The sequence below is a fragment of the Pteropus vampyrus genome, unplaced genomic scaffold (genome assembly GCF_000151845.1).
Source record: "Pteropus vampyrus isolate Shadow unplaced genomic scaffold, Pvam_2.0 Scaffold40, whole genome shotgun sequence".
In the NCBI taxonomy this organism is placed as follows: domain Eukaryota; kingdom Metazoa; phylum Chordata; class Mammalia; order Chiroptera; family Pteropodidae; genus Pteropus; species Pteropus vampyrus.
The window spans coordinates 3,827,503-3,846,140 of NW_011888821.1; the positions used below are offsets into that span (position 1 = coordinate 3,827,503).

The 18,638-nt window shown below is 44.9% G+C and overlaps 2 protein-coding genes across 2 annotated transcripts in view; one reads left to right on the forward strand and one right to left on the reverse strand.

Annotated features, from left to right (window-relative positions):
• The window catches only part of TEKT5 (tektin 5), a 49,699-nt gene extending 44,111 nt beyond the window's left edge, over positions 1 to 5,588 (reverse strand). Inside the window, exon 1 of the mRNA XM_023529614.1 lies at positions 5,463 to 5,588. The gene's annotated coding sequence lies outside the window, so the exon portion shown is untranslated. The remainder of the gene's footprint in view (positions 1 to 5,462) is intronic.
• NUBP1 (nucleotide binding protein 1) overlaps positions 5,480 to 18,638 on the forward strand; it is an 18,629-nt gene continuing 5,470 nt past the window's right edge. Inside the window, exons 1-7 of the mRNA XM_023529662.1 lie at positions 5,480 to 5,579; positions 5,658 to 5,762; positions 7,854 to 7,987; positions 13,414 to 13,482; positions 15,168 to 15,200; positions 15,786 to 15,876; positions 16,531 to 16,685. Of these exons, the coding sequence (XP_023385430.1) occupies positions 5,561 to 5,579; positions 5,658 to 5,762; positions 7,854 to 7,987; positions 13,414 to 13,482; positions 15,168 to 15,200; positions 15,786 to 15,876; positions 16,531 to 16,685 (606 nt within the window). The 5' untranslated portion in view covers positions 5,480 to 5,560. The remainder of the gene's footprint in view (positions 5,580 to 5,657; positions 5,763 to 7,853; positions 7,988 to 13,413; positions 13,483 to 15,167; positions 15,201 to 15,785; positions 15,877 to 16,530; positions 16,686 to 18,638) is intronic.

Sequence of the window (18,638 nt, forward strand, 5' to 3'; positions counted from 1 at the left end):
CACACACACACACACACACACACAGACCCCTGAACTGAACTTGCAGAGATGAAAACTACACGAGATAGAATTAAAGACATGTTTTAGTCAGCTCAGGCTGCCATAATAAAGCACCACAGACGGGTGGCTTATAAATAACAGAAATCCGTTTCTCACAGTTCTGGATGCTGGAAGTCCCAGATCAAGGGTGACAGCATGTTTGGGTTCTGGTGAGGTCTCTTTTGCTGGCTTATAGACAGCTACCTTTCTTAGTGTCCTCAAATGGCCTTCCCCGCCAGGAGAGACAGCAAGCTCTCTGGTGTCTCTCCTTATAAGGGCACGGATCCCATCGTGACACCTCACCCTCATGACCTCACCTAACCCTAACCACCTCCCTAAAGCCCACCTCCAGTACCATCACTTGGAGGTTAGGGCCTCAACACATGAATTTGGGGGCGGGTCAGGGGGGAGGGGTCCTTTCAGTCCATAACGAGGCAGACTACACTTTGCAGAAAAAAAGATTAGTGAAGTTGAAGACATTGAACACATGGCAATAGAAAGTATCCAAACTTAAACAGACAGAAAAAAGACTGAAAAAAACAATTATAAATATTGCTGAGAGAAATTTAAAAGGATCTAGAGAGATATGTCATGTGTGTGAACTAGAAGACTCCTATGGTCAAAATATCAGTTCTCCCCAAAATGAAGGTTAGATTCGATGCAAACCCAATCAAAATCCCAACAGGCTCTTTTTTGGGCAGAAATTAATAAACTGACTCTAAAATTCATATGGAAATTCAAAAGTCCTAGAAGCAAAAATCAATTTTGAAAAGAAAAAGTTGTAGGATTCAGACATTATGACTTCAAGACTTATTATAAAGCTACTGTTTGGTACTGGCATAAATATAGACAAAGATCAATAGAACAGAAAAAAATCCAGAAACGTACACATATATTCATGGTCAACTGGTTTCCAACAAAGGTACACAGTCGTTTCTGTGGAGAAATGATAGTCTTTTCAACAAATGATGCTGGACCAATGGGACATCCATATATAAAAAAATGAATTTCAACCCATACCTTGCATTGTATATAAAAAATGACCTACAAAAATTAACTTCAGATTGGTCATAGACTTAAATTTAAGTCTAAAACTATAAAGATTCTAAAAGGAAACATAGCAGAAAATCTTTGTTAGGCAAAGATTTTGATAGGATATCAAAAATGCAACACATAAAAGAAAAAAATTGATAAATTGAACCTCATCAAAATTAAGAATGGCTCTTCAAAACACATTCTTAAGAAAATGAAAAGACAGGCCACAAACTAGGAGAATATATTTGCCTAACATATAATTGATAAAAGACTTGTATCCAGAACATATACAGTATTTTCAAAACTCAATAATAAAACAAACAACCAAAGAAATCTTTTTTAAATGACCTACGATTTGAAGAGACAATTCCAGAAAGAAGATAGGCTGATGGCAAATGAGCATACGAAAAGAAGTTCGACATAATTACTAAGTAGGGAAACGCAAAGTAAAACCACATTAGGACACCAGTATGCACCTATTAGAATGTCAGAGACCCAAAGGTCTGGCTGAACCCGCTGGTGGCAGAGCACTCGGAGCAACCGAAATCCACATCCACAGCAGGCAGAGCACGACCACTTTGGCAAACAGTTTGGCAGTTTCCCGCCATCCCACTCCTAGGTATTTAGTCCAGGGAAATGAAAGTACATGTCATTACGAAGACTTGTCCAACGATATTTATAGCCGCTTGCTTTGTGAATTCCCCAAACTGGAAGCCATCTAAAAGACCATCCACAGGCAAACGGATGAGTAAGTTGTGGTATAACACGACAATGAAATACTATGCAGCAACCAGAGGAAATAAACTTCATGCATGCGACGTCATGGGTGGATATAAAATAAATACGCTGAGAGAAAGAAGCCAGGTGTAAAGGAGCACATACTATAAGTTTCCATTTCTATAAAATTCTAGAAAATCCAAGCCAATCTATAAAGACAAGAAACATCACTGATTGCCTGAGAATGGTGTCGGGAAAGTTTGCAAATGTCACGAGGAAACTTTGTGGGGTGACACATGTGTTCACTATCTTGATTGTGGTGATGGTTTCAATAAAACTAGTTAAGAAAAAAACTAATAATTGCAAACAGCTACACAGGGCTCAAATGAGCCAGGCACTTAAAAAACGGCTTTACTCATATTAACTTATTTAATCCTCCCATCAATAACCCTTCGAGGCAGTTAATATTACTGCCATTTTACAGAGGATTAAACTGAGTTATGAAGAAAAGATGGAAAGCTGGTGAAAGATAGAGCTCAGACTTGAATGCAGACACCTGGTGTTCTTAACCAACATTAGTTTCTCTGTATATAATGTTATTTTTCGACTCAATTACACATTAAGTGCCTGTGGTGTATATAGATAGTTCTTTGTTAGATATTTTTGCTGGATGCAAGGGAAGAGGTAGAAAATTCTCTACTCTTAAACTTAAAATATCCCTCCCACCATTTGCTACTTGTTCATTTGTAAGGAAAGAGTGCTATCTAGTGGTGAAATGCAGAATCACATGTGCCTTCTGTTTTCACCATCTGCAGGTGTTTAAAATGCTCCTGTATTGCTGAATCAGCATTTAAATTTTTAACAAGTTTGACCCAGGTGCTAGTCTTGTTTCATCCGCTATTCTGCATGTGATTTGGGGCAACTTTCCCTATCTAGGTCTCAGTTCCCCCATCTGTAAATAAGGGTGCAGGATCTCATCTCTCTAACAGCCACCTAAACAACCCTATGAACTGTACAGGTAGACTTCGCTTTATTGCACTTCACTTTATTGCCTTGACAGGTGTTGCGTTTTTTACTAATGGAAGGCAAGACCCTCCACAAGGAAAAGGATCATGACACTTTATTTCAATCCTCGCTTTATTACAGTGGTCTGGAACTGAACATGCAATGTCTCCAAGGTATGTCTGTATTGGAGCTTTGCTCTCTGGATTTTCTGTGCTTGGTGCTTTGCATGAATTATTTCCACAATAACCTCACGGGAAATTGCTTTTGTTATCCCCCTTTTACACCCGGGAAAAAAAAAAAAAAAAAAAAAAGGCTAGAGACATGAGGTGATCTGCCCAATGTTTTCAGCACCAAAGGACTGGAGTCTGGATTTGAACATGTGTTGTCTGACTTCAGAGCATGAGGTGTAAACACCTGTGTTATCTGCCCTGAGTTTTTGAAACTTGCTGTGATATTGTGCTTTATGATGAGAAACATATTTTTCTGTGCCATTCCTGGCACAGAGCTCTTAAATCCTTGGAATTTCCCAGGCGTTTTATGAATGATAAAGGTGTTTCTTGTTAGGTTAATGAGGCGACTTTGGGACCTTACTTAAGAATGGGGGCTGGTTGCCACGGGAGCCAACCATGTGATTAGAGGGTTAGAATAATCAGTCTCACCCAACCCTGATCTCTGGGGAGGGGAGAGGACTTGGGGTTTGAACCAATCACCAATGGCCAATCATTTAATCCACCAGGCCTGTGTAATGAAGCCTCCATAAAAACCCAAAGGATGGAGTTCAGAGAGCTTCCCGGTTGGTGAATATTATGAGGATGGTGAGAGGGTAGCCCGTGCAGAGAGAACATGAAAGTTCCATGCCCCATCCCCATACCTTGCCCTATGTATCTCTTCCATCTGGTTGTTCCTGAGTAATATCCTCTTATCATAAACCAGTAATCAAGTAAGTAAAATGTTTCTGAGTTTTGTGAGCTGTATTAGTAAATTAATCGAACCCAAATACAAGGAGGAGGTCATGGGAACTTCTGACTTAGAGCCAGCCCGTCAGAAGCACAACCTGGACTCGCAACTCATGCCTGAAGTCCAAGGAGGGGTTCTTGGAACTCCCCCAATCTATAGCTGGTTGGTCAAAATCACAAGTGGCAACCTGGGCTTTCAACTGGTGTCTGAAGTGGGGGGTGGGAAGCAGTCTCGTGGGACTGAGCCCTTAACCATTGGAACCTGATGCTATCTCTGGGTAAACAGTATCAGTTGAACTGTGAGACACCCAACTGGGTTCCTTGGAGAAATGGCTGTAGCAAGAAAAGTAGGAGAGCCTGGAATATCTTAGGTCACAAAGTAAGAAAAGTGCTCAAAGAAGTTGGATTGGTGTCCAAAACACAGGAGTTGGCTTGAAGAGGCTTTGCTGGCCAATTCTGCATGAGAGGGGGTAAAAACTGACCAGGAAGAATAATGATAATGTATTATAAAAAATAATTTAAAAAATCCACAAATCCATAGTGACTCTCAAAAAAGTGGGGGGCGGAGGGAGCTCCTATTTACAGAGGGATGCCAGTTAGTAAACAGAGATAATGGGTAATGATGAGTTGAGAAAAGCACAATTTTGCAAACACTGAAATAACTAATTCAGGCAAGAATGATACTAAAACCACTGAGTGAAATGCTGATGTACATGATCTCAACAAATCACTCCAGGGATTTTGTTCATTACAAATAGAAAAGAGTACCAGTCATTGGTGAAACAGGGCAGACATCATGTTTACCAAGTGATCAAGTGTCACTTACCAATGTTAAAAACAAGACAACAGGCCCCAAATGGAGTCGCTTATGATAAGCCCCACACCACCACCAAGACTTAATTACAGTTTCAGCCTCTCTCAGAAATGGCATCTTAAACCAATCAGAAATCACCTGGTCAGCACTGGTGAAGTCATCTGCTCGAAAGAGCCTTGCCATCCCTAAATGAAAGTGACCTTGCCACAATCAATCCACTTTTTGCTAGTATAAATATCTTCCTTGTCCTGCTCCTTTCTGTCTATAAGTCTTTCATTTTATACAGCTCCTCAGATCTGTCTGCTAAATGGGACGATTCGTGAATCATTGAATAAAGGCAATAAGCTCTCTAAAATTTATTCGGTTGAACTGTTTTTTAACACCAACAATGCCTCCTGCTGTGATACAAGTTCTGCACTTTACATGTGTGCTGCCAAAAACCCTCAGCCTGAATCTAATCATGACTGAGTAACCAAAGAAATCAAGATTATGGGGTATTCTATACGGCAATTGGCCTGGACTACTCAAATTTAACAATGTCTCAAAAGACAAGGGCAGGGAGTGACTGGGAAGATTCTGAGGTCTGTTCTAGACTGCCGATGCAAAGTGCGACTCTAAACTGCATTAATGGGGGAGGGATGTCTGTGGGTCCTATTTGGGACGATTGAGTAAATTTGAATATAAAGCATATATTGGCTAATAATTTTGCATCAAAGTTAGATTTCTCCGGTATCAAAATGGTACGTAGGTCGTGCACGATAACGCCTTTTTTGCTTGGGGATACATGCTTAAGTATTTATGATATCTGCATCACTTTCAAACGGGACAGAAACAAGAACAGCGCCTAAGTACCGACACAAGGTTCGCGCGTGCGCACAGCTCTCTCCGAGACTTACTTCTCGAGGCAGGAGAGTCAGATTGGGTGCCACGAGGCGGAAATACGCAACAGGGGGGTTCCGGTGACCGCGTAGGTTCCGGCGACTAAGTCGGCAAAATGGAGGAGGTACCTCACGGTGAGCTCGTGGAGGGGGCGTGGGTGGCGGGGCTGAAGGGACAGGAGCTACTCTAACTGCGATATTTTCTCTGCGTAGACTGTCCCGGGACCAGCAGCGCCCAGGCAGGCCGAGGGGCCGCATGTCAAGGGTGCCCCAACCAGCGGTTATGCGCTTCTGGAGCCGGTGCGACTCCTGACCCGGGTGAGCAAGGAACAAGCCCTGAACGGGAAGTGAAAGCCGTCGGCCCGGAAGAGGCGGGGCGGAGGAGCAAGTGGGTGGGGCTTGAAGGATGAGTGACTGCGGCGGGGCGAGGAGGCCAATTAGGAGAGGCGGGCCCAGAGGGGGCGCGGCGTGGTAAAGTCCGCCCAGAGAGGGGCGGGACTTGAATGAGTGACAGGGCTGGGGGCCAGCGGGGCAGAGTCCTTAAAGGGCTAGGAGTTAAGAGGCGGGATGGGGGCAGAGCCTCAAGGATCAGAGACTAAAGTGGAGTCAAAAGGGGTCTCCAGAGGGGCGGGGCATGGGAGCAAGTCGGCTGGGTTGAGAGGTAAGGCCAGAGGTTTGAGTGACAGTAACACACTGGTTGGCAGGAGGCCACCAGCAAAAGGAAAAGGGTATAAACTTTGAAGTCTGGGAGTTTAAATCCTGGCTCCATCAGCTACTTTCTTTGGACAGAATTTTCTTCCTTTTGAGGAGCGATTCATTCATTTAACAGCGATATGTGGTCATGGACTAGGCACAGTGCTCTGTGCTGGGGATACAATTGTGAAAGACAGATGAGGTCGCTGCTCTAGAGGGTATTAATTTAATAGGGGAGACCCACAATAAACAAGTAAGCAAGCAAATGAATCCTCACTGCCATAAGGAAAATGAGGGACAGATTGGAGGATGGGAGAACTCTGAGAACCTACTAAAAGGAACTTAAAAAGCAGAAGGCTGGGAGAAGACTCTTGAAGTTCAAAGAGAGACTTGGATTTGATTCTAGGATCCCACAGTGTGACCTTGAGCAAGAGTCTTAACCTTTCTGAGTCTTTGTTTCCTTATCAATAATGGGAAGAAAAATACTTACCTCCATGTTGTTTGAAGGATTTGAAATAAGGCGAAATAGTGAAAGCACCACAAATGTGTAATAAGTGATAGTCATCAGTGACAGGTACTTAGCAAGTGCCTGCTGTTTTGTCAGGATTTCTCAACCTCTGTTGACATTTGGAGATGGATAGTTCTGTGTGGTTGTGGGGGGCTGTACTAAGCATCATTGGACATTTAGTAGCATCCCTGACTTCTACCCACTACATGCCAGGAGCACCCCTTCCTTGTACAAACCAAAAATGCCCTCAGACATCACCAAATGTCCCTGGCAGATTTGTCCGCAGGTTAGGAATCATGGCTACAGTCATGCACTGCATAACGATGTTTCAATGATGGACTGCAGATATGACAGTGGTCCCATAAGATTATAAGGGAGCTGAAAAATTCCTATTGCCTAGTGACGTAGCTGTCCTAACTATATAGCACAAAGCATTACTCACATGTTTGTGGTGACACACAAACCTATTGTGCTGCCAGTCATATAAAAGTACAGCACATACAATTATGTACAGTATAATACTTGGTAATAAATGACTTGTTACCAGTTTAGGTATTTACTACTGTGTATTATACTTTTCATTATTTTAGAGTATATCTTTTCTACTTATAAAAACAAGTTTGCTGTAAACAGTGAGTCGTGTTACACAGGCAGCAAGCAGCCTCATACATCTCGTGTTTATCTCTTGATTATCGTCTTCTCTTGTGCTTGAATTAATCTCGTGGTGTTTCATACAGTAACATGCAGTACAGGCCTGTAACCTGGGAGCAGTAGGCTGTACCATATAGCCTAGGTCTGTGGTAGGTGACACCATCTAGGTTTGTGTAAGTGCACTCTATGATATTCACAGGACGAAATTACCTAACAACACATTTCTCAAAATGTTTCCCTGTCATTAAGTGGTATATGACTTTATGTGCAAAGCTCTGTTTCGGAGCTGGGAATAAAGTGGGGAACATGACAGTCCCACCCCCATGGAGCTTATATTCTAGTATGAGGAGACAGATATGTAAACCAATAAATAAGAAAATGTCAGATGTGATATAGCCTTATTTTCTTTGTAGCACTTATTACCACCTTTGACTAGCTGGTATTTCATACACGACCCCTTGAAATAGTCCCGAGGACTTAGCTCCTTCTAGCCCACTGAAAGAGTGACATTTGGGATTTAGTCAGGGACATCACTACCTGAATTGCTTTTTTTGCAGCTATAGAAGAAATCAAAGAGAAAATGAAGACTGTGAAGCACAAGATCTTGGTGTTGTCTGGAAAAGGCGGTGTTGGGAAAAGCACCTTCAGCGCCCACCTTGCTCATGCCCTAGCAGAGGATGAAAACACGCAGGTGGGACCTTGGGAAAAATTGGGAGAGGCTCCTGTCTGAGGGTTCATGATGGCTTGTAGAGAAACGACTCCTTAGACCAAGTTGAATTGGACTCTTTGACTCTAGATCCTTGCACAGAGGAGGAAGCACATAGCAGTCAAGCAGTGAAATAAAGTATTTCATTGGATTCTCTAGCTATGAAAATGGATAGCAGGTATACCTTTCTCTTAGCATGCAGATTATTTATTATGTTAAGTTCAGACTTCTTTCTCTTTATTAACCCCTTCCTGCCTTTTTCTATGCCAGAGGTGTTGCAAACTATATAGCTCATAGCCAAATCCAGCCTGTCTCCTGTCTTTTTATGGCTTGTGAGCTAAGAATGATTTTTACACTTAAAAATGGTTGCTTTTAAGTTGTCACATAAGTACCCACATAGTATCCTTGATTTTGCCCACAAAGCCTAACATGTTTTTTATTTGGCCCTTGAAGAAAACAGTTGCTGTCCCCACTCACTTCTCCTGAGGTACACAGATGAGCAGGAAAACTCAAAGTACCCAGTGCTGCTCTCTGGTCTCAGTTTTAATAAAAGGTGTGATAAGGTAAGGAAGGTCAAAAAAAGGTCAAATGGAAATATGCAGTATGTGATTTTTAAAGTACATTAGGTTATTCAGTGAGATTCATGATAATTTTGTTTGGACCTTAGCAAATGATCCCAAAAGTCACTGTGATTATCATTTTATACCACATAAAACCATGACTACTGCAGGTTTCAGATTTTTATTGTTGTTGTTTTTAACACGCAATACATTCCACCTTTTTGTTTTTTTCCAAAATGAAATTTTGCTCAAGATTCCTATTAAAATATATGTATATACATATCAGAACTGCTACAGTGCCAACTCAGAACCCAACTGCCCAGCACATGGACCCCTGAAATGAGAGACCTCGCTGAGGACTTGTGAGTTGGCGCTGTGTGTGCTCTGGATTAGAGAGCCTGCGAGTCTCTTTGAGTTGCAAACTCAATGCCGTTTTCCCCATCAGCACTACTGGGGGCATGCAGAAGAGTTCTCTAACATAGAAACAATTTTATATTGTTCATGGTAAAAGCCATTCCTTACCATTTCAGTTCATTCCATGGTCTTCGTGTGTGCCTTCTTTCGTGCACTGATTTATTTCTGAAAATAAGTTTTCTCTTTATGCACTGTGAATATTGAAAGTTATTTTCGTATATGAGGGCTAACACTTTCACTTCACGTTTCTTTTCTAACTCATTGACAAATGGCCCTCCACTTTTGTTTGACCTTAGTTTTTTAAAAAGGTAGTGGTAGAAGGGACTGTAGAGGTATGTTTAATATTGAAATTTCAAACACATATTGCCTCTTATATTTTAAAACTCTAAAAACCTGGATAAATTTCAGTACTTTCTACTTGTGTGAGATAACTCATTCTACCTCCATGTGAAATAGCACCCTCAAATGTTAATATGATAAAGACTTTATTTCCTCCACACACAAAATTAAAGCCCGCTACAGTGGGCAGGGGTGATCAAGCCCACCATACTTACATACCTTCTGTACGCACGCACGCACGCACGCACGCATGCACGCCCCGAGACACCTTGCCAGTCAGTATCCACGAACTCCAGGATTGGATTAAGAAATCAGAGTTTGCTTCAGTTGATAGCAAACTTTTTATGTAAAACCTAGATGGTAAATATTTTAGGCTTCACAGGCCAGACAGTTTCTGTAGCAACTATTTGGGTCTGCCCTGTAAACTATGTCCATGTTCTAATAAAACTTTATTGTCACTGAAATTTGAATTTTATATAATTTTTCACATCATGAAAGAAAAGTATTCTCTTGATTTTTATTTTCTCCACTCTCTGAAAATATAATAACCATTTTCAATTTGTGGGCTGTACAAAAACAAGTGGCAGACTGGATTTGGTCCCCAGGTTGTAGTTTGCCGGCCCTGTGTTTGGTTCGTAACACCAGCATCACCAGGGCTAGCTGGAGAAGGGCATTTTGGGAAGATTGGAACCTTGGGCAGGCCACAGCCTTCTTGGGACAGTGAAGAGGCTGGACTAGGTGATCTACAAAGCTCAGTGTTCATTCACTAAGGCTCTGAATTCTTATTCCTCATTTCTCTTCCGATCATTTTATAACATATGGAGCTGCTCTCACTGGCCTACGTGGCTGATGCAGGCCTCTCTGGAATCTGGTATTCACCATCCAAGATGTGGTCTAGGGATTTCAGGAAAGGGAGAGATGACCGAGGGGACATCTGGGATTGGAGAAGGGGCCTTCTAGACTGTGATGGTGACTAATGAATGTGGAGTGGTGGGTGGAAGCAGAGGCACAGATGTGGGACCACCAGGGCAGGCAAGCTGAGGACTGCTCCAGTGAAGAGAGCCAAGGATGAGGCTGAGGCGGACCGTGGAGGCTTTGGACGACCTGGTCAGACATCTGGACAGGAAAGAGGCATGGTTCAGGCATTGCTTTAGAAGCATCGCTGTGAAAGCTAGCCAGGTGTGTGGTTGAGTACTGTTAGAGGGTGATAGTAAGCCAGCCAGGAGGTGTTGCTCATTCTCCCTGAGAGGCCACAGGTTCAGACTAGGGCAGTGGCTGGAGCAGATGGCAGGAAACAAATGAGGGCATCATTGGGGAGATAGAAGAAGCAAGGCTTCCCAATTTGGGAAGACGAGGGAAGTGCCAGAACTCTACTTGAGTCCTAGGGGCGGGGTGGCAGGCGAAGTCGAGCCTGGTGGCCAAGGAGTTGGCCTGCACAGGTCCACGTCCCAGCTCCACCCACACCACTGCTGTAACCTTGCGTGGGTTACAGGCTCTCTCTGCCTCGCTTTTCTCATCTGTAAAACGGGACTGCAGACTGAGTGAGATAATTCCTGTAAATATAAAGTGCTTAACATGATGCCTGATATGTAGTAAGTGCTCAATAAATGTCCTTGATAGCAATCATCATTATTACTGGAATATTTAACTGGAATATGGAGGGGCAATGACATTTCTGCTTTGTGATAATGAGTTTGTAGCCTGCCCAGAGTACAAAGCTGAGCGGGTTCAAAATATACTTGCCGATTCTGTTAGTCAACCATCACTTGCTATTCGAGTCAGATTTGTAATGGCCAACTGGCTGGCCAAGAAATCTGTTTTCTCAGATTATCCAGATGACCCAGAATAATTGTCACTTTTAGAGCTATCCGAGATCTCTGGAGATAGGCTTTAATCAGGCCAGTTGCAAGTAACCACTTGTGAATAGACAGCTGTTTACAAATAATTGCGTTTGGAAGTCCCCACTGCACACATGTCTAGACTTTGCAGTATGCTGAAGGAAAGCACACCGTCTAGTGTGGAAATATGGCTGAATGAGCAGGCTCTCTTTATGTAAAAAATATGTCAGCACTCAGGAGAGTGTGTTTCCCCTTGCAGACATACTGATGACTGAATACTTGTCTCCAAAAGCTGCACAGAGTTGGCCCATAGTAGATGCTCAGTGTGTCTTGTTGATTACAGTCAAGTCGCACGCGTCTTCCGAGGACAGTGAGAAGCTCCCTGTCTTTTTTCTGCCTGCTGTCTGGCAAAGCTCAGGACGAACTCTGAGTGAGGCTGTTCATTTTAGCCCTCAAGATAGGCAGGTGTCTGACAGCTCATTTGCAAAGGGCCTTGAATCAAGAGGCAGCAGAATTGGGAAACACCTCTGACGAGTCACGGGCAGGCTGGGAAATGTGTGAGTTGTGGTGAAGGGAGGCGGAGGAGCTTGAGCCGTGAGACATCAAAGAAGCACATGCCATCTTGCCACCACAAAAGTCACCAGCTCCCATAAATTACCAGCTTATCCTCTTGCCTTGTGATCTGAGGTGAAGTCTATCCTTAAAAGGTCCACACGAGGTACTTTAGGGCAATAGACTTGTTAGGCCTGTCTCTGGGGCTTAGAGACTGTACAGCTGGGCAGGAGAGGTGTGGTAAGCCCTCCTCTTGCCATCAGGCTTCTAGCACCTTCCACAGAGTCCATGGTGAGGATTAATGCAGGCACGTTTCTCTTAGCTAGGGTTCTATGACTTAACCTGAGCAGAAAATGAATTGGACAGATGTTGGGGATAGTGACAGGATCAAGAGGAAGTCTGGAAGAGACAGGACACCGGGCCACTCTGGACATCTGGATAGCAGGAACGCGTCACAGCCTTTTTGGGTACCACCCTGCGAGCGAGTGCATGTAATCTGTTTCTTGAATCCTTGCATCTCATTTCCCTCAAGATTCACCCCCTTGTGGGAAGAGTAATGCCTCAAAAGGAAACTGATTAAATTGTTCCCAAAAAGAACGTGGAGACCAGGCTAGAAATTTGAGAGTATTAACGAAAGTCTCCGTTAGGGTCGTAGTGATGGCATAATTTCCTAAATCATGAGGCTCCGATGTAAAATGTCTATATTAACACACATCGGTCCCCAAGAGTCTAGATCAAGGCGGCCAAGAAGTCAGGTTGTCAAGTTGTGTCTTCCTGTTGCACTCCTCGCAGAGTCCAGCAGGGGGCATGCGAGGCAAACGGCTGGTCTACTGTGTAAACAGCTTTCCTGAGGGTGACACCATGCGAGGAAGTAGGTTGGGGTTTGCTAAGAGGCTTGAGGAGGGAAGCGAGAAGCGAATTTGGGGCAAGTTGAAAAGTTACCCCAAGGCGCTGCACTTTGGATCAAAGACTTTACAGCTTTCAAGATGAATACAGCAGGCTCCCATACAGATGGCTCCCAAAGGCCATCTCACACCTCAGCTATCACACGGGGGACCAGGGTGTTTGGGATGAGGGAGTCACCCCAGGCTGCTCTTACCACTAGCAAGGAGCTTTGCTAGATTTCCTTCTTATATTCAGTTTCTTTTCTGGAAGACGATCCTAAGCGATCACTAACCTTCAGGATCACAGGGGAGTGGGGCTTGGTCAGCTGGAGGGTCCACTCTGCCATCCTCACCAGGCCCCATAGGGTAGTGAAAAGATGACCACCGTTTATTGTCCCAGCTCTGCCCTTTGCTCATTGAACAAGTCACCGGGCCCCTCTGAACCTCAGTTTCCTCTTGTGTAAAGCAAAGATAGTGATACCCACCCCAGGCACATGGTAAGGGCCAAGTAAACGGTACCAAATCCTGGATTTCCGATGACCTGACACCCAGGTCCATGAGATCACCCTGGAGCCAGGCCAGACTTGGGGCAGGGGTGTCGACGTACTTTCCTAAGTTCTCTCTAGGTGTCTCGGGCTGTGTGTCTCATGGCCAGAAAGAGATATGTCGTAACTCTGCTCGGTCTACGCTGGACCCCATTTCTTCCTGTCTTCTCCCCTCCCTCCTTTCCCTCAAACCCTGTACCCCTCCCAGCTGTACATATCTGGAGGATCGTGTGTTCAGTTATGTCACTGCTCCGGTCTCTTCTCGTTCTCGTTCCCCAGGTTGCTCTTCTAGACATTGACATATGCGGGCCGTCAATTCCCAAGATAATGGGGTTAGAAGGAGAACAGGTAAGAGCTGTGTGATAAACCGCAGGAAAGTGGTCTCTTAGGGCAAACGCAGTGCTAAACTTCTCAGCCCGAACAAAGGAGTCAGCAGAGCCCATGCTTCTTATATGTGGACAGGAGGAAACCAGGTAAATGTCCGCTAGTCCATCGGTCCATTTTAACAACAGCCATGAATTCGAGGGGCGGGAATCTATAAAGTTCATCCCAACTATATGAGAAGTGTTGGTTTCGATGCTTTCCCAGAGGGGAAGGGAAACAACAAGTAAAATGCAGAAGTTAGACAAGGAAACTTAGCTCTGACTGGGAAAACTAGAGGAGGGCTGGCTGGGGTTTTGTACCCTGGATGCGAGGGTATGTTCCTGCCCTGTGGTCATCTCTGGGGAACTGAGACTGCGAAGTGGGCAAGTGACGTGGGCTAGGGGCATGGCCACAGCAGCCTTTGCAGGTTCTGGTCTCTCCCTTCTGAGTAAGCAAGAAGCAGGCCAAGGAATGGTGCATCGAAGCTGGGCTGGAGGACAAGGCTGTTCCAGGGGTGTCAAGATTGGTTCAAGACTGGCACTGTACTCTAATGCCAGAACTATTCTGGGTGCTGGGGTACAGTGGTGAACAAGGCACTTGTGGAAAGGGACAGATGATAGATAATAAAAAGCTTTGTAACACATGCCCACGCTACATTTATTTACTTGTAAGTTATATACATAGACTACTTACTGTACCAGTATATAAACAGTTTATAAAAGTCAAAAATTTTAAATGGTGAGATAAAACAGAATTTCTACTATTTTATTCTCCTACACTATTCAGTCATCTTGTTTACCCTTCTTCTAAGACCAGTGACTTAAAGAGCGAAGATAAGTAGGAATGAATGGGGGTTCTTTAAGTGAGACCTCAAAGCCAGTCACCAATTGCCATATATGATATGATTGCATTTCTATGAAATGACTGGAATGGGCACATCTGTAGAGGCAGAGAGTAGATCCATGGTCACCTAGTACTGGAAGGAAGTGTAGGGATTGGGGGTGACAATTAAGAGGTGCGGGGTGTCTTCTTGGAGTAATGAAAATGTCCTAAAATTGATTATGATGATGGATATATAATTATGTCTCTATTCTGAATTGCATTGTACACTTTAAATAGGTGAATTGTGTGATATGTGAATTATATCTTAGTAGAGCTATTTTTAAAAGTAAGACTTCATTAAGAAAAATAGACTTTCTCTTTTGGCTCCTACATTGCTCTGATTTCTAAGATAGATGCGTAATTGGGAGTTGCTTAGGTCATAGCTTCTTAACAAAGGGATGATGCTGTATCACCCCTGGCTCATTTTCAGAGGCAACCTCGCTGCTCCATTACCTGCATTTTCCCAACAACCCCCAGCCGGTACCTATCACTCTTTGAAAGTACCTCAGACCCCAAATTATATTTGACCTCTGGTAACTCCAGTTCCCTGACTAGATGTCTAAATAGAGTTTCAAAATAACCCAACTTGGGGGCGGTTATTGAATTACAGCTTCCGTCCCCGCCATCCCCCGCCCCCGCAGTTCACTCCCGATTAAGAACTTAGTGGTAGCATTGTAGGCAATGAACTGTATTTGATAAAACTGTCTTCTTACTGCATAAAATTTGTGCGTGAAGTGTGACCAGGGGGCAGAACTTGCCAATGACTCTCGATGCCCGTGTTCCCGCAGGTTCACCAGAGCGGCTCAGGCTGGTCTCCAGTGGTGAGTCTTCACTCTCTGCCTTATTTGCAAGGTGGCGCATTATGGGCCACGTGCACATGACGTATATGTGGGGCAGGGGAGGGGGGAGCACTGTTCTCAACTGTTTGTCAGTCAACAGATACTTATTGCAGCACTTTTCTAGGCACAGGGAATACAGTGAAGGCCAGGGATTGGCAAACCGTTTCTGTGAAGAGTCAACAGTAACTATCTGCGGTTTGTGGGCCATACGCTCTCCGCCATTGTAGCTTGAAAATAGTAATATGTAAATGAATGACTATGGATTTATTCCTGTAAAACTTTATGTACAAAAACAGATAGCAGGCCAGATTAGCCCTGGCGGCCATGGTTTGCTAACCCAGGTTAAGACAGTTAAGGAGATGATACTCATTTATTTCAGCCAAGTTGGCTGTCATTGCAGCTTACGGCCACATGGTACTTCTTTCTGTCTCCTCTATATGATAACTCTTTTTTTTTTTTTCCCAAAATGATTTGATGATGCAAAGAGTGAATATGCTCATAGATCACATGGTCATCTTGTCCCAGAAATGGCTTTAAGTAAAATGTTTCTTGCCTCATCCTCACCAGTTCCCAGAAGACAACCTGGGGGTGATGTCGGTGGGTTTCTTGCTCAGCAGTCCCGATGACGCCGTTATCTGGAGGGGACCAAAGAAAAATGGTTTGCCACTCTGCTTTCTTCCCTTTATCGCGTTCTTCCAAGAGCAGAGCTGCTCTGAGTTTCCTTTGCATCCTTAACTGTCAAGAAGGCAGCGGTCACCCTGCTGGGCTCCGTAGAGCAGTTTTAAACATCTGTCTCGTTGCCTGTTTCTTCACTGGTTGAAGGTAGCTAGTAAGAATATCAGTTTTTGTTTCACAAATATTAATATCTACTATGGGTTTTTCTCTCCCGAAAACCTACACAATCCTGAAATTATTCATGTTGTGGTTTTGTAGTGGCTTATCTCTGTCGGAGAGAAAAGTGTGTGAGGTGACATCAATACCAGGTTGACTGGACACTGAGGCCTAGGGTGACAATGCAGAAGTGTCAGTTAGGGCAGGGTTCCTCACACTCGGCACTATTGACATTTTGGGCCAGATAATTCTTTGTTAGGGGAGAGGTGGGCCATGCTCTGCTGTAGGGGTACCCCTGGCCTCCGTGGGCTAGATGCCAGTAGGACTCCCATCGTAGTCATGGTGACCAGAAAAGTCTCCAGACGGTGCCGAACACCCCCGATTTGGAGTATAGACCAAATGTACATAAAGATTACAAACTATGCTTCAATAGGAGATCTAGGAAAAGGGAAGAGACGTCAGTGTAGATTCTTCTTCTCAGGCATGATCAAGCAGTTCCTCCGTGACGTGGACTGGGGGGAGGTGGACTACCTCATCGTGGATACCCCACCCGGGACATCGGACGAGCACCTCTCGGCCGTCCAGTACCTGGCCGCGGCACACATCGACGGGGCGGTGATAATCACCACCCCTCAGGTGAGCGAGAGCCCAGACGGAGCTGGGTCCAAACCACACCGCGTGGGGCCGTTTCGTCCTCACAGGGCTGAGACCCTGGGCTCAGAGCAGATCCCCAGAACACGTGCTCTGAAGCAGACACTGATTGGATCTGCGGACACTTTGTTTATCTTTGGTCCAGGCATTTTCGGTTAACAGTTGGGGTGGTTTTTGGTCCAGTAGCGGTTCGGAATTACGTTTTTAATTTCCCTTCGCAAAGCCAACGAGATGGTTGGTACCGTGATCATTCAGACTGTCCCTCGTGGTCACCTCATTCTCACCGTGCCCACGCGTGGAAGAGCACAGCAGGCCCCCAGAGTCTGCAATGCTCCTTCCATTTGCATTTCAGAGCAATTAAGGAGTCTCCACAGACCCAGCTTGGGGCGTAGATGGGGATTTCGGGGTAAGCCCTTCTCTGGTCCTTGATAGCGTCTTCTGTGCCAGTCACAAAGAGGCTGTAACACGGGGCCCTGCTAAACCCAAACTCAGTAACCCAGCAGGGAACTATGTGGCCAGATCCGAGACATGCTTTGGTGTTACCTGCCATCGATCTTAAGGGGTCCCAAGCAACCGGCAGGTGACTCTCTTCAGTTACACCTCTCTTCACGATATTCTTTTTCCCCTAAGAAGCACAATATAAAGGGGGTTTGTCTTGATCTGTCTCTGAACCAGTCAGTATGACCCCTCGTCCTTCACCCTCACTGAGGACCTACTATGCGCAGGCCCTGGGCTGGGCATCGGCAGTGAAACAGACTAGGCCTCCCTCATGGCTCATGCACTTCACCGAAGAACTCTGGTGCTGCAGACACAAGCACACGCTTGACGCCATGTCCACTGTGTGACAGGCGCAGCAGGCCACATGAAGGTGCCTCGCACGGGGAGTGGTGTGTCACCTCACTCTGATGCCCTGTGGAGGGAGATGTTGAGGGTATGTGGAGGAGCAGGACAGCACTTAGGTGGCTAGAGACAAAGGGCACCTGGCTGGGGTGTGGCTGTGGGAGATGGATTTGTCCTTGGGGGTGTTTTCTATTGAATTTTTAAAAAGTAGTTGCGACTCACTCTGGACCAGCAGAACTATCAAGAATAGGTCCCAACGAAATTACCTAAAAGGAAAAGGAAAATTAGTTGGAATGTACCACTTGGGATCTCGACCGTGGGGAATATTTTGTGTGTGTGGAAGCAAGGGGCATATGGGAAGTCTCTGTACTTTCCACTCAATTTTGCTGTAAGCATAAAACTGCTCTAAAAACGGACCCTTTAGAAACAACAACAAAAATGTTGCTGTCACAAAGATGGCTCATCTAATACCACCCTTGTTGTGAAAGGGAACATGGCTCCTCCTAGGCATGACTCCACTGCACGTGACGACGGGAAGCTAGGACGCACTTGACTGCAATAACGCTAGGTGGGCAGGAGAGAGGGTACCAGACAGCGACGACAGCCCTCACACCGTCAAGCGCGTGTTCAGATCGGAATTGACTTTGAAGCTGTCCAAAGGTGGCGATATTCCTGTTTCTCTCTGTCCATAAAGTTGTTTGTGTTCACGATCATCAGACCAGAGCTTAGCAAACTTTTTCTGTAAAGGCCCAGATAGTACGTTTTTTAGGCTTTAGGGATCATATAGACTCTGTCATCGCCACTCACCTGCACCATTGTCGGATGAAAACTACCAGAGACAACATGTAAAGGAACGGGCTGTGTTCCAGAAGCACTTTACAGAAACAGACGGGCAACCAGATGTGGCCCACAGGCCTTACGTGGCCGTCTCCTGACCTAGAAAACAGTGTACACTTTGGCTCAGCATAGCGTGTTGACAAGAAAGCAGACATCGAGGTATATTAAAAATCACTTTTCTATAGATTCATCGGACGTTTGATATGTGGCTATTCAGGTTTATCCTGGCACCCAGAACAGGGAGGGCTTAGCGCGTGGTCG